This window comes from Helianthus annuus, chromosome 12 (assembly GCF_002127325.2).
Source record: "Helianthus annuus cultivar XRQ/B chromosome 12, HanXRQr2.0-SUNRISE, whole genome shotgun sequence".
In the NCBI taxonomy this organism is placed as follows: domain Eukaryota; kingdom Viridiplantae; phylum Streptophyta; class Magnoliopsida; order Asterales; family Asteraceae; genus Helianthus; species Helianthus annuus.
Genome location: NC_035444.2, coordinates 19,257,182 through 19,272,788, shown reverse-complemented (window position 1 = coordinate 19,272,788; position 15,607 = coordinate 19,257,182). Strand labels below are relative to the sequence as shown.

The window sequence follows — 15,607 nt, the reverse complement described above, 5'->3', positions numbered from 1 at the left end:
TAACAGGCATGGGGATGTAGCTCAAATGGTAGAGCGCTCGCTTTGCATGCGAGAGGCACGGGGTTCGATCCCCCGCATCTCCATTTGTTTTATTAATATATTTTTTTCTATCAACAGTCAAACTGAACTCCAATTATTCCTTCGTGTCGCTTTTGATACCAGATCAGTGTCATATCAACCTTCATCGTAGCTTGCCCCTTTCTTGTCAGATCACAAAAGATACATATGTTTTTAAACCTCTCACAACTAATTTTTAAATAACAAATTAAAAAAAAAAACCTAGCTAAAAATTTGATTGGCTTGTGAGAGAAAGAGGCCTACTAATTCCCAAATAGCTTGTGCCTCTCGGCAAGAATGGCACAATCATATCCCACCTTGCCGATTAGAAGTTCCCACATGTTTCCAAACTCAAGGGAATGCTTCGACAAAGTTGCTGATATGTCAGTGGTAACTTCTCGCACCATTTCGCTCCACCTTACTTTGAAGGGCTAAAAAGATTTTTACAACCAATTAACAACTTTTTTCTAGAAGATATACATACCATGGACAAAATCATAGGGCTGAAAATTGAATTATAACCGTAAGTGCAAAAACCGATCCAAATAATGAATTCAATGTTTGGTTTGGTTTTTAACCGAAACCGGATTGTGAATTTGGTTTTTGGTTCCACATTTTTTTATTTGAATAACCAAATAAACCGTTAATTTAATTAAAGTATTAAGTAAGAATAACCAAATAAACCGTTAATTTAATTAAGTATTAAGTAAAAAGAGGATAAACCATATGTATTTTATTAGCCCACATGATAAATATAAAGCCCAACTTACAAATTAAGCCCACCAATTTCTATGCTAGTCTTGTTTTGAACTTCAAAATATACAAGGCGTCTAACAAATTTTGGATTTTGTAGCACTAGACTTGTTGGCTAATTCTAATTTATATGATCTATGTTTTGAAGTTTTAACTTTGTGGTTGTGTGTACGACTATTTTTTGGAAGTGTTTGTTTTAATTTGCTTTGAAACTTTCTTTTATTTAAGCATCGTTCGGTTTAAATTAGTTGCTGACTTGATGTTCAGAAGTTGAAACACAAACTCGAATATAAATTTGGAAAAAACAATACCTAGGTACAATTCATTTAAATTTGGTTGAAATTGGTTTGTTTAGTTTTTAACTGAACCCAAACCGAATTGAATATGGTTCAGTTTACATATTCTTAATTTGGTTTAGTTTAAGGTACAAAATTTTAAAAACTGAATAAACCAAATAAACTGTAAACCGAACGATGAAAACTAATACATGACATAAGCACTTTTCATAATATGAATTCATTTATATTTCACAAAAATAATATATTTTTATATTCGTATTTTAAAATGTATAAATTAAATTAATATTCGTATTTTAGAAAGTATAATTCAAATTATAGGCGTAAAAAGAAAGCTACTTCGTGTATAACCAATTAACTAACTATAAATCCCTTAGTCCACTAGAAGATTCAATTCAAGAACGAGTAGAAGATTCGAGTTTGAAGCTGTAATCAGAGGTAAATTCCCATGTTAGTTACTTTTTTAATTCTTTGTTTCTTGCTACAAAACATGTTATTTGATTATCAAGATCAATATATGAAACCGAAAAGAATGAAACCCCTTTTTGGGACGTGATCAAAAATCCAATCTTGAACTGGAAAACCCTAAAATTTGATACCCATTATATATATATATATATTGTTTTAAAATTTTCAAATAATCATTCTTGCTAACATGCTCAAGAGATTCTTGCTGAATTGGAATATATGTATGTGTGTGTATATATATCTTGTTCCTTTTAATTATTATAAGGTTTTCTTCCAAATTCTACCTACCAAGATTGTTTAATGTTTCTAGTTTTATGGATTGAGAGCTTGTTTAGGTTGCTTATTATTCAAGTAATGTGTTAGTATAAATAGAGGATTTAGGGCCAATTTAAGGTGTGGCGTTTACTTTTTCCGGTTCATAATAATAAATGATTGAAACCTCGTGTTTCTTGTGTTTGATCAACGGCCCGAGTTTCCAACATAGTCGAAATGTTGTTCATTTAGTTGAATATATAATTGGTACGCCCGTATGCACATATAATGTATATATGTGTGGCGCTTGGGGGGGTTGAAAGTGCACCAATTTTAACGTTATTTTACTATTTTCGTGAAAATAATGTTAAAAACGGGGGACGGTTCATCATGCGCTGAAGGGCAAGGGGGTACATGCACTAACTGGCCTTTGCTGAGTATTATGTGCCTTATGCTAAGGCTTGATGCAAAACTACTATCAAGCTATGGGTCTCACTGGAAGCAGCCTCTCTATTCCTACGGGGTAGAGGTAAGGCTGTCTACATTTTACCCTCCTCAAACCCTACCTTAGCTTTGCTATTGGTGGGATTTACTGAGTATGATGATGATGATGAACAAATTTTAATTGGAAATTCATCTAGTAAATATTAAAGCCCCTTTAATAATAAGTTCTAATACCATAATATTGCTACTCATTTTTTGACATGTTATGTAAACACTTGGTGATTTTTTTTTTTTTGCAGTTTTTCATCGAAATGGAACCATTCCCGCAAAGACAATTGTTTGGTGGAGCAATTTCTACTACTTTCCCACTTAGGTTTGAGGTTGGTTTTAGTTAATCTTTTTCGTCTTTGTTTGTTTAGCGCGTATGTTTATTGTTTTCGATGATCTTCCATTCGCAGGATGTGAGCAACGTTCGTGAAGTTCCTGATCACCAGGTTTGGTTATTCTCTGTATATTTATTTTGAACTCTGTGATTATTTACTTCTTGTTATTGATTTTTATTAATGTTTCGTCTTTAGGAGGTGTTTGTGGACCCCGCACGCGATGAGAGCCTGATAATCGAGCTTTTAGAAATGAAGCATGACGTGCCAGACGATGGAAGTGCTACTTGGTTTCTACAAGATCTCGCTAGTGAACAAGGCGCCGAGGGCAACATCGTAAATTCACTTTCGTTGCAATCTATTGAAACCACATTTTACTATTATAGTATAGGAAATAGATACAATGCAGGAATTATTTGAAATAAATAGCTTAAAATGCCATTTTAGTCCCTGAGTTTTGGCCAGCTTTGCGACTTTCGTCCAAAGGTTTGTTTTTCCGCATTTGGGTCCAAAAGGTTTGAAATCTTGCCATTTTGATCCGGCTTGTTAACTCCATCCATTTTACTTTGTTAAGGCAGGGGTATTTTGTCTTTTTTGTTAACTTAAAGGGCAATTTGGTCTTTTTCACTTTATGTACAAGAATTTAGCATAATGTACAAGTATTCAAAAAAGACGAAAATACCCTTAAGTTAACAAAAAGATGAAAATACCCTTATCTTAACGGAGAAAAATGGATGGGGTTAACGAGCTGGGTGAAAATGGCAAGATTTCAAACCTTTTGGACCAGGATGCGGAAAAACAAGCTATTGTTTCGTCGCAAAACTGGCCAAACCTCAGGGACGAAAATGACATTTACTCAAATAAATAATTAAATTATTTGACTGTTATTTAAATATATAAAGTACCACTCAATAATGATGAAAAGAGAGTTTGTAAACTAAAATTAGTGATATTTGTTCAATTTATCTATTTTTCAAATAATTAAAATATATATTTTCAGGTGACCGAACAGTCAGCGGTATTCGAGGCGCAGGGATTGGGCTACGGAAACTCGCCTTCTGTCATAACAACTGCAGCTGCCCAAATGGTAAACAAGATACCAACTTTGACTATTTATCAACTCATAAAGTCAAAGATAAGACATTTTCGGAACCCTAATAAATTATTTGTAGCAGTATAATGTATAAATATAAAAACTTAATAGTTACCTCGCTTAGCTTATTCATGTCTGATATTTTCTATTCGCGTAGGCTATCTCCAAGGGACGTCAAGGAAGGGAAGCTCAAAATCTTGTAAAGGTATAACCTTCAACATTTCTTTATCCTCCTTTAGATCATTATAAAATTTAAATTGCCAGAACATAAATTTTTTTGGGTTAATACCATCGTAAATCAATATACTTTTTTGTTTGAGTAAAATGCCATTATCGTCCTTGAGGTTTGGCCATTTTTGTGACTTTCGTCCAAAGGTTTTTTTTTCCGCATCTGGATCCAAAAGGTTTGAAATCTTGGCATCTTGCCAATATCATCCAGCTCGTTAACTCCATCCATTTTTTCTTTGTTATGTCAGGGGTATTTCCGTCGTGTTTGTTAACTTAAAGGGCAATTTGGTCTTTTTTACTTTATGTACGAAAATACCCCTGACTTAAAGGAGAAAAATGGATGGAGTTAATGAGCCAGATGAAAATGCAGGTGCTCGTGAATTAAAAAAAAAAAAGACTTGTTAAATCATAGTTATTAAAGGCGCGAGGCGCACTCAGGGCGATTTGTTGGGCCCGGGGCTTTATTTGCGCCTAGGCGCGCCTGGGCGCTCGCTTTAATAACTATGACATGAACCATAGTTATTAAAGGCGCGAGGCGCGCTCAGGGCGATTTGTTGGGCCCGAGGCTTTATTTGCGCCTAGGCGCGCTTGGGCGCTCGCTTTAATAACTATGTGTTAAACATTAAATTGCTCAATACAAAGTCGATTTTAAGTAGAGAACTGTGATAATCACATAAACGCTTGTACCGCTGCTTTTAATGTAATACATTAGGTAACTGCCTAACTACGTACAAGTGCTTATTACGATTTTCGCAATTCTCTACTTAAAATTGGTTATGCAATGAACGTGCCCTATGTTCTTGTCAAAAACTCTAATTATGTAATTTCTTCAGGTCTATTTGGCAAATTTGCGACTCAAAGGAGTTCAAACAGATGTACTCATCACTGCATATGAGCCTGTTTTCATAAGGTATGCATAAACTATATATTTTATCTTTCTTTTTGGTGCTGTAATTAGCTCATGAGTCAAATAACCGACTGTGGTTTGTTTGTGTTGTCGTTGCAGCCCTTCAAGTGAAAGCGCACGATCAGTTGGCGCTGGTTTAACCGTGCCTGCTGCAGATACGGGACGGACCCCGATGGCTGATGTTTTCAAACAGGTAGTTGCAACATTTAGAATCAATGATTGGAACCTGTTTGGTGCTGCTGCTGTTTGAGAAACTAATTTATTTTGGTGGTTCTTGAATATGGTTTTTTTTTTTTTTTTTTTTTTTTTTTTTTTTTTTTTTTTTCGGATAAATTTCCACACAATCATAGTTTTATGCACGGGTTGTGAAATGGTGTTCTTGCGCAAGCTTAGATGCGAAACCTTTTGAACCAAGTTGGTTTAGTTAATTTACGGCAAAATTACATCATCAATTTTGATGCGGCTTCTTAAATTTATACATATTAATGCACGATCGAGTTAGTTAGAGTTAGTTAACTGTTGTAAGTGTATTGATATCTACATGATAGCCCCAAATTGGACCAACTTCATTACACAAAAAAGAAAATTGTAAGGTTAGAGCTAAACAAATACCACTTGCACAATATACAGACGTCACTGGCTTGTCATACGTGTCGTATGATAGGGTGAAAATGGTGATACGGAGTGTATGATAAGGTGAAAATGGTCATATGGGTTGTATGAGAGCCAAATATTGTGATGTGATTGACTGACAAATAAATGACTGATGTGACTACTGACAAAGTCATACAACTTGTGTAATTATTTTTTCGCTCTCTTATATGGCCCGCATGATGTGACTTAGACTTGATTTGACATCATACGAATGATACAAAGAAAAAGGTGAGGTGATGATAAATTTGGAACCTCTCTTCTGTAACCAGCACCATCTTTGTTGCCGCCACCTCCACTATTGACCCATTGCATCTGCCGCAACCACCATTGTCTCCGTTGCCACCTCCACCACCACTGCCGCCTCCATCGCCCCCATCAAAACCACCGCTGAAACCATTGTCACTACCGCCCTTGACGTCGTTAGCACCACCGCCATAACCTCCTCTTCAATCACTGCGAGGGTCTCAACCGTCGTCGCAGTCCACACCCATTCTTATACTAGTTTTTTCCTTTAAAATGAATTATTTAAACCCGTGCCAAGTTAATACCTTTTTAAAATATGTTGTTTTGACCCGAACTCATTTTCACTAGAACCAATTTTTAATTGAACGCATTTCCGTCGGAGCTTGACCCCATCACCTGATCCGCCAGTTTTGCCAGACTCAACTAAAATCTCATAGTTTTGATATAGATAGACTAAAATGACAGTTTAATGGACCATCACTCCATTGGTATATCAATTGGTATGTAATTAACGGTTTATTACACAAAAAGTAAACTTGACACACTTGTAAGTCAAAACCAAATAAGAAAAGTATGTGAAACATCATATACATCAAAATGAAAACCGAACAATAAGTGAATACATTAAACATAGGCAAGGAAAATAAATAATCATACAAGGAATGACTTATCATGTCAACATATTTAAATCACGCTTCAAATTGGTTAATAAAAATACTTATACACTTGAGACCTATACTAGTTAAGCATCGCGGTCTCGTTTGCACTCTCTAGGCATAACAGGGAACCGCTTACGATCCATACAATAGTTATAAATCGTGAACTTCCTACGAACCCAACGAAGCCGACGCCATTGGTAATCATCAAGATCGCGATACTTCTTCTGGTCCCACCAATGTTTGCCTCGAGTTGCACAATATTTGGCATTAACGGACGATTGACAACCATCGATATGGAAGTCCTTATAGGCAGCCACAAACGGCGCCTTCGACCAGTCAGTCTTCTCCAACCCGCCCCTCGTGGCCCAGTCGTCCGCGTTCCATAAACTCGAGTATACCTTCATGGGTTGGGTAAATGGGAACCGGACTCCCAAATCTTTACTGTTCTTGAACACCCTTATGGGAATGTCATCCACAAAAAACCTTCAAAATATTATCATGCATATGTTAACAAGTCTAGTCCTTGTATTATTGTTTAATATGCAAGTTTAGTCCATAAGTTTAATATGTTACAAGTCTAGTCCTTGTATTATTGAAAAGAAAAAATTCAATGATTATTTTTTTTAAGATGGTTGATGACCAGACTATTCTTGTGATTTTCGCTTTAACTAACACTTACACTATTTGATGGAGATTCCACAAGACGGAGTAGGAGTGGAAAGCTTTAGTAGGATCAAACCATAGGTATATACGTTGCTCGCGGTCACCTTTACCCCCCGTGAACACGTTTGTTTGTAAAATGTATGGTTGGCCAGTCCTGTTACCCAAGAATTCAAAATCTATCTCATCATGCTCGGAGTTTTGTGACGCCAACTGTACGCATTAAAATTTATGAACACACATTGATGATTAATCTTTGTTCATAAAACATATATGTCTAGATAGATAGATAGATAGATATAGACATGTGCATACATAAAAGGCGGTGACAGTGCCCGCGGAATCTCCTGGGACCATTTTAATTCGCATACTAAAATGGCCAAAGAGGTAGGAGCCCTTGGACTGGAAGCCAGTACCAGTGTACTTGTCGAGTGACAATTGGATATGTGAATCGCCGTCAAAGTACTTAATGTGGTCAAACGCCCAAGTGGGCACGTAGTTCTTCCCAAATGGCACCGGTACAGGCTTCTTTGGGGCGGCTCCAGCCACAACACACATAAGAAGAGCAGCCACCAACATATAAGCATATGTCCATACTCCTTGGCATCTTTTTCGAACCATATTCGTTTCTACAAGACAATATTTAACAATAAAAGCTTTCGCGTGTAAATACTCCATAAAAAATCACATATACATTACAAAAAGTATAAACTGTAAAACGATATGTAACTATAAAGTATATATTTGAAATGATTTCATATGTTTTATGACTATAAAGATATAATTTAACTCAAGAGTGAATGTAAGAAATATTAATTTTGTGATTGTTTTTCTATATTTAATCTTTTAACTCAACAAGAAATTAAAGTATACTGATATCACTATATTTGAACATAAATCATTCATATTGGTTTAATATATATATTGAAATAAATAAAGATCAAAGCCATACCTCATATAAAGATAAACACCCCCCTTGCCAAATTATAAGGATTTATCTTTAAGTGTTTCTTGTTTGATTAGAGACTAAAGTCTTGTTTAAATACTCACCCAATGTGGCATTCTTTTGAGGCAAGGTCACATCTGGCCACCATTCAACCAAACTATTTGAATAATTTTTTTTCAATATGTTGATATACTTTTGAGTTTTATCCCATGATTAAGCCATCTTCTAATGCTCCTCTAATATCTATACTTTTTAAATGTAGAATGTCTCCTAGAGACTTTACAAGGAATAAATGGAAGTTTTCGTTTTAAAACTTTATTTATTTATTTTATTAATTATATTTTATTATAATTATTATTAATAGGTTTTATTAATCTATTAGTTATTACTATTATAATGAGTTAAAAGATGCATATAAAAGTTTAAATAAACTATTACATTTATTAGAAGATTAAAATCTAAAAATGGAATGAGGATAATATATTCAACAAAAGTATTAACTTTAAAAAAGTTATTAGATCTAATTTAAGTTGCGCTAATCGTTTCAAAACAATAAACATATAGAGAACACCTAGTTCACAACAATAGATAAAGTTTCTTGTGTACCAGGACTCGTAAAATTGTGCTAAGCTACTAGCAGGAATAGAGACTACGGGAGTTAAGAAATTGCAGCCTTCCATGAAAAGATATGTTTTTTCATGCATTAGTTTCCGATACAATACTATTTTATATATGTTAATTTATGTAAAACTATAATGGTTAATAGTTTCCGATACAATGCTATTTTATATAAGTTAATTTATGTAAAGCTATAATGGTTATTTTTCTTAAAACTATAAAATAATGATTTGTTTGTTAGTGTAAAAAATAAAAACAAACATCAAATGAACAAAAAGATATATAAAAGTAAATAAATAAGAATATTTTTATGATAATCAAAAAGTGCATATGAGCTTAGAGACAACTATTATATTTGACAATTTTCTTTTTACAATATCCAAAATATCATATGTTAAACAACACTAACATGATTTTAGATTATTTATGAATATTTTCATATAAATGTGTACTAGAAGTTCCCATATCAAATGTTATGATCTAATATAACATTTCAACATTTCTTTTTACTAACAATCGGTTCAACCAACAAACTAATTCAATTATCGTTTGTCACAAACTAACTGGTCTAACTAGCGTCAGTTTATCCTATGCTAACAAAAGCGGTTAGGGATCTGTATATGGTTAGGGATCCGGTTTCTGATCCGAATAGGCAGTCAATTCGTTAATCGAATTTTCTTTAGTATATATAAAATCCATTAAATGTGTGTAATTTTTTTATAATTACCATTTTTTGATATCCAAAGATGTAGCAATTGTTGGAGGAAGAGTAGCATCTAGCTATCATTTATCATGGTGTGCACGTGACTTGCTCCCTTCCTCCCCTAGTCTTACCCAACCATATATGCTTCAAATATTCCAGACTTTAAAGTTAATTATCAAACGTATATAGCAACCTATTTGGGTCTCTTTTTGTCTGGACACGCATAATTATGTTGTCACACACGTGGGGTTGACAATTAAATTTGCCAAATTAGGCTGTGGGTATGGGGCTGTTCCTGGGCCGTCAGGCCCTTAGGACCGGCTAACACCCTCCTTGGCCCGTTGGCGCTCCTTTCGTCGTCTCACCAGACGCATGTGATGAGCCCTTTGGTCAAACAAAGCCGTTACAACGACTACTTTATAAAAAAAATCTTTATTATATAAACCAATTAAACCCTTAATTTTTTAAATATACTCACACACACTCTCTAAAACATCACAAACTCTCTCTCAAAAAAAAAAATCAAATCAAACAATGCCTTCTTCATCTTCGTGGTGTTCGTCATCTTCCGGTGAAGTCGTACATTTTTTTTTGTAAATGTTGTAATGCAGACCACAAATGATCAGTGCGGAGGAAGAAAAGGAAACCATGCCATAACCAAGAACTAGGCCAGCAGCCATAAACAGAGACCGAGAAGGTTAGTTTATGTGTGTATTTATAGATTTTATATCGCTATTATATTTTGTATTAATAATTTATTTATGAGTTAAATGCCAAAATGGTCTCTTAGGTTTGGTCACTTTAGTCCAAAATTGAAACCTTTTGAATTTGGATCCCTGTGGTTTCAATTTTGTTGCTATTTTCATCCAAAATCCAAACTAAGTTTGATTTTTCAGTTAACCACATGTCTTTTTGTCGTTTTCCTCCCTTTTAATGAAGGGCAAAATGGTCTTTTAACGTATTAGTATAGCATATTAAAAAAACAAATAAAAAAAATAAGATTGGCCTTATTAATGGAAACGTATACCACAGGCAACGAACATCCGTAATCCTGATTCCCCCCCAAAGTCCTGCGATTGAACCCTAACACAATCCATGGACGATTACGATGATTTGAATTGGTGTGTTTAAAAACAAGGCTCCACTTTTGTTCCTGAAGTAAGATATGGTACGTCTTTCTGATTGTTAACTTCGAATTTTGTTACATCGATGGAAGCGATGACCCAGGTTTTGTGTCGTCCACGAGTTGCGAAGTTGGGTTGGAGCTCCACAGGTGCAGACCACCATTGTGTTAATCTTCAGTTGCAGGTGGCTAGGGTTGAAGAAGGAAGATGGGGACTGGGGTTGAAGAAGGGACAATTAGGGTTTCATAAAGGGATTTTGTGATTTTTATTTAGTTTTTGTTTTTTTAATATGTATTATACTACATTAAAGGTATTTACCCTTCATTAAAAAGGAGGAAAACGACAAAAAGACATGTGGTTAACTGAAAAATCAGACCCAATTTAGATTTTGGATGAAAATGGCAACACAATTTTAACCACAAGGACCTAGATTCAAAAGGTTTCAATTTTGGACTAAAGTGTCAAAATTGATCAAACCTCATGAACCATTTTGACATTTAACTCTTTATTTTTACTGTAACTTATTACAGCATTATTATGTTTTTATTTGTAACGTACATGTAGGTGCACACGATAGATTGGTGGCTGATTACTTTGCCGACGAACCCTTGTACACGAATGCGATGTTTAGACGTCAGTTCCGAAGAATGATGTTTCAGTAAGTGAAGAACAACAAGATTTAAACGCGTTCTCTTTACAGAACGAGTACATACATCATAACCTTCAAGCAGACTTGGTGAAATACATTTGAAACTTCGCACACCACCACCCCAATGACGACTAGTATTTTTCTTAAGTTTAGATTTTTTATCTTTTAATGTAATGTAAGCTATATTATTAATGTAACAACCCGCGTTTTGGAAGTCAAATTACAAATCAAAGTCAAAGTCAAAAGAAGGAAAAATTGCTAAATGTCATCTGTCACTCCGTGCTTAATTATTGATTGTACTCTTTGACTTGTAATCGAATTCTTTAATTTATATACTTTAGTTATATTATGTTGAGTATCTATAATAATCGCAGTTTAATCGCATGTTAATCGCTAATCTATTTATCGCTAATCGCATCGCAACTTAAATCGTAGACTCTGAATATTGTTTTACGTGTGTGTGTGCTATTTATGTGTTACTTGTGCATGTTTATATTAAGTTGGGGTGGTTAATCGAAAACGCAATCGCAACCCTATCGCAACGCAAACTAATCGCGAACTAGAAACGCAAGTTTAATTATGTTGTTGTATGTTAGTTATATTATTTGTGTGACTATTATTTAAATCTATCGCATCGCTTAATCGACAGTCGCTTAAATGCATCGCAATGCTCAACGCACGAAATGAAACATCGAAACTCAACTCGCCGGAGACGTTCGATCAAATGGTCATCCGATCGGACTGCCCTGCGATCCGTCACTTGTGCACCGCCTTTCCTCTTTTGTCACCTATAAATAGCATCTGTCTCATCACTTGAACAGTGAAGTGACAACTCTTGTGCGACCAGCTCACTTTTGGCTCTATTTCTCTCGATTTCTCGCGATTCTTGTAAGTTTTCAACTCAAATCTTGTACATATATCATCTACACACACTTTTTCATCATTTTCACCATTAAATCTTTATCTTTCACCATGAAATCGGTTGGTTTGAGGTGTTCTAGGATGATGTCATCATGGGGTTCTTATGAACTTCAAGATTTGACCTCATCCCACCAAGAACAACCCAGATCTAAGAGATTTCAACATGTTTAAACACTGATTTCACCGAAATCTTTTTCAGGATTAAAAGGACTGAAAGATGTTTTCATAAGTTTCTTTCAACTCTTTTACACTCTTGCACCCAAAACCGATAGAATCGGAGCTCATTCAGGCCTTCCACTCATTCTCTAGTGAAGTGTCGGCCTGAGAATCGATTCTTATCAAAGAGACAACAGATTCACGGGCTGAACATGAACAACCGTCAAGAGCAGTTAACTGGTCAGACTGGGGTGATTCCCGTTCGATCGGATGACTTGGGCTTGATGGAATTCCCGTTGTTTAACACATTGTCATACCGTCTCGGTCAAACTGCAAACTTTTCAAACTCAGCAAATATTCTAATTTCAAAATGTGACACTCGAGGTTTTTCCGAACGATCACCTTGTAATATTTTGTGTATATACATATATTAGTAAATGAAAACGTGATTTTTACTTGATATGTGACGTATGTATGTATTATATATGTAAATATGAGAGCCGAAACCACGACCCGAGACCATGACTCGCAACCGGGCGGTTGCGAGTGGGTCACTCGGTTGCGAGTGGGCCTTTGGGCCGTAACCGGTTTGGGTCGAAACCCCCAAGCCCAACCCGAAACACCCTATGAATATATATCCCACCTCCTCCTCATTTCCTTCATTTGTTACACCAAACAAACACACACCTCTTCTATTTTCTCTCAACTAAAAACCCCAAGCCAACAACATCCAAACTCTTCCAAACTTTCGGTTCAAGCTCAAGGATCTCGGACAAGGAAACTCGGTCAAGACCAATTCGGACACTCCATCTTCTCGGTTCTCTTTTCTTTGTTTTCGGCTCCTCCTTTCATAACCGGTTAGTGTTATCTTTGTGTATCTTTTGTGTATAAGATTTATGTGGGTTAAATGAACTAGAAATATTATGCTTGGTTAGAAATACTATGCATGATTTTTAGGAAGATTGTGAAGTTTTGACTATGTGTGTTAAACCCTATGTATGATACTTGCTAACATGCTTAAATGGTTATGGAATAATGGTTTAAGGATGTTTAGGGCCAACCGAGTTATGTTAATGCCACTAAGTGTATGTTTTACTTGTTCTTGCATATTAATCTTGTTAGAAATAGATGATTTTCGGTCCAAAATGTGTGATTATGTTGGCATGAAAACCCTAGAAAAACTATGAACTTGATGAACTTGTTGAAGATAGTTTGAAGATTTTAAAATGGTAATGTTTGATCTATTGTTGTATATGGTCAAAATTAGGAAAAGTGTTTGTAGAAACCCTATTGGCTGTTTCCAAATATGGGTCTGATTTCATATGTACAATTTGGACTGTCTTTTCTGCATCATCACGTGTATATGAAAGTGGCAGATTACGACTCGCAACAACGGCATTACGACTCGCAACCACAGTATTCCGATTCGAAACCACGCAGTTGCGACTCGCAACCAAAGCATGACAAGTCGAAACCACGAGATTTCGACTCGAGACTACGACGGTTGCGACTCGCAACCAACACGTGACAACTCGAGACCACGATTGCGACTCGCAACCATAACGAGACAAGCCGAGACCACCTGGTTGCGACTCGAGACAAGCTGGTTGCGAGTGGGCTGTCCATTTTGGTTATTGGGCCATTCTGTGTTAACTTGGACTATCTGTTAAATGGACTATATGATGCGGTTGACTGTTTAATTGTTTAGGCCGGCCCAATAACCCAATGACTGTTTACTTATATGCTTGATACGTGCCTATATGTGTTTTACGTGAATGATTGTGCACCGAACCTGACCTATACCGGTAACCATGTTAGGACGTGGTGACCAACGTGATTGACAAGTAACCTAAACCTACCGAGCAACCCAAGGTGAGTTCACAACTTAAAAGCATGCGTCCCGGTGGTTTGGGACACGAGACTAACAACCCTATCCCCTGGTAAAAGGGGATACCATTTACATACCTTCCCTAGTTATTGGGAACAAAACCTACTTTTTCTTCCCGGGTATTGGGAAACCTTTTGGTTAATTACTGTTTATACGGATTGCAACTAACGGCACTAAACGAAACTCTATCACTCAAGTCCCTACTACAAATACCGATTAGTCGCCGGGTTAGGCGAACGGGTTATTAGTTGATAGCGCTATTTAGGTGTTTACCAGCCTCACACCGTGCCCTGGTCTGGGACGGGCGTGAACTAATGTACTCAGATATTCGTCAATGATGATAGAACATTGACATCGGGGCATCCTGCGGATACGCAACGGTTACCTAGTGTTCGGTATTGGAAAAACAGTTTAGTCGCTAACTTTTGGGGTAGCTCCCCAGGGCATGTATAAACGGATAAATTAACCGGCGAAACAAAGTTTTTGGTAATTAAAACTGGACAACTAGTGAACTCACTCAGCATTATTGTTGACCCCTTACTGCATGCTTTGCAGGTAACCAGTGACGAAGGAGCTTGCAGCTTGGGAACGTGTAGTGTCTGTTCACCCTTGTGTTGGGTGTTACCTTATTTTGAAACATGAACTTTGTTTTAAACTACCTTACTTATGCTTCCGCTATTTATTACTGTTTTGAACTTAACACTTTAAACTCTGAACTTAATATTTGCTAAGCTTATGATTAGTAAGTATTACTTTTGTTATCAACATAAGTATTCAGTATAATTGGTGGCTGGATCCTGGTCGGTCACGCCCCCGAAGCGGGTGTTATCCGCAGGTGGATTTTGGGGGTGTGACAGATTGGTATCAGAGCCATTGGTTATAGTGAACTTGGTTTTAAAAAGGGGGAAAAATCTTTTGGAGAAAACCAGACTATAACCCGTGACTCGCGACGACACTACACTCCAAGTGCAAGGCTCGACACATTTGACCTCATAGCTCGGACCAGTGTTTACTTGTTTGCTTTATGTTTCCTGTTATGATATACGTACTAGTGTGCCTAAACTAGATAGATACACCTCTCTCTTCTATCTCATTCTCGCTACACTACGACATCACACTCATACTATGTTTTCTGGTTATGAAGACAATGAGTGGACGCGGAAGAGGAAACATTAACATGACGCAGGCTCAGTTCACTAACCTGCTCAACACAGTGGCTGCGGCTTTTGCAGCTCACCCTATAGGTAAGCTCGTTGTTTTAGGATGTTTAGATCCTACCGCCACATCGACTTTTCGCCTCTAAACCTATACGCTTCGCTTCTCACGAACAGGTCAGCATGCACCTGCGCAACCACCAGTGTGTACTTTCAAAACTTTCATGGATTGCAAGCCTCTCCCTTTCAACGGCACTGAGGGTGCCATAGGTCTTCTACATTGGATTGAGAAAATTGAAGCTGTTTTTGCTGTTTGCGAGTGTCCCCCTGCAAATTGGGTGAAATTTGCTACTG

At 36.4% G+C, this 15,607-nt stretch overlaps 2 protein-coding genes and 1 non-coding gene across 3 annotated transcripts; 2 read left to right on the top strand and 1 right to left on the bottom strand.

Moving 5' to 3' along the window:
• The first annotated feature begins 10 nt into the window (after positions 1-10).
• On the top strand, positions 11-83 carry TRNAA-UGC. The gene has a single exon. It is a non-coding gene; the product is annotated as a tRNA-Ala (tRNA).
• Positions 84-1,429: 1,346 nt separating this feature from the next.
• On the top strand, positions 1,430-5,330 carry LOC110894345 (probable ran guanine nucleotide release factor). Its single transcript, XM_022141555.2, has 8 exons — positions 1,430-1,544; positions 2,570-2,650; positions 2,729-2,764; positions 2,849-2,986; positions 3,651-3,737; positions 3,901-3,948; positions 4,805-4,881; positions 4,978-5,330. The coding sequence occupies exons 2-8, from the start codon at positions 2,582-2,584 to the stop codon at positions 5,126-5,128; spliced, it is 606 nt and encodes a 201-aa protein (XP_021997247.1). The 5' UTR covers positions 1,430-1,544; positions 2,570-2,581; the 3' UTR covers positions 5,129-5,330.
• Positions 5,331-6,373: 1,043 nt separating this feature from the next.
• On the bottom strand, positions 6,374-8,099 carry LOC110894344 (probable xyloglucan endotransglucosylase/hydrolase protein B). The gene is made up of 4 exons (XM_022141554.2): positions 8,047-8,099; positions 7,410-7,723; positions 7,114-7,307; positions 6,374-6,917 (listed from the first exon to the last, which is right to left on the bottom strand). Exons 2-4 carry the CDS (start codon positions 7,713-7,715, stop codon positions 6,518-6,520), a joined length of 900 nt encoding a protein of 299 aa, XP_021997246.1. The 5' UTR covers positions 7,716-7,723; positions 8,047-8,099; the 3' UTR covers positions 6,374-6,517.
• Between the last annotated feature and the right edge of the window lie 7,508 nt (positions 8,100-15,607).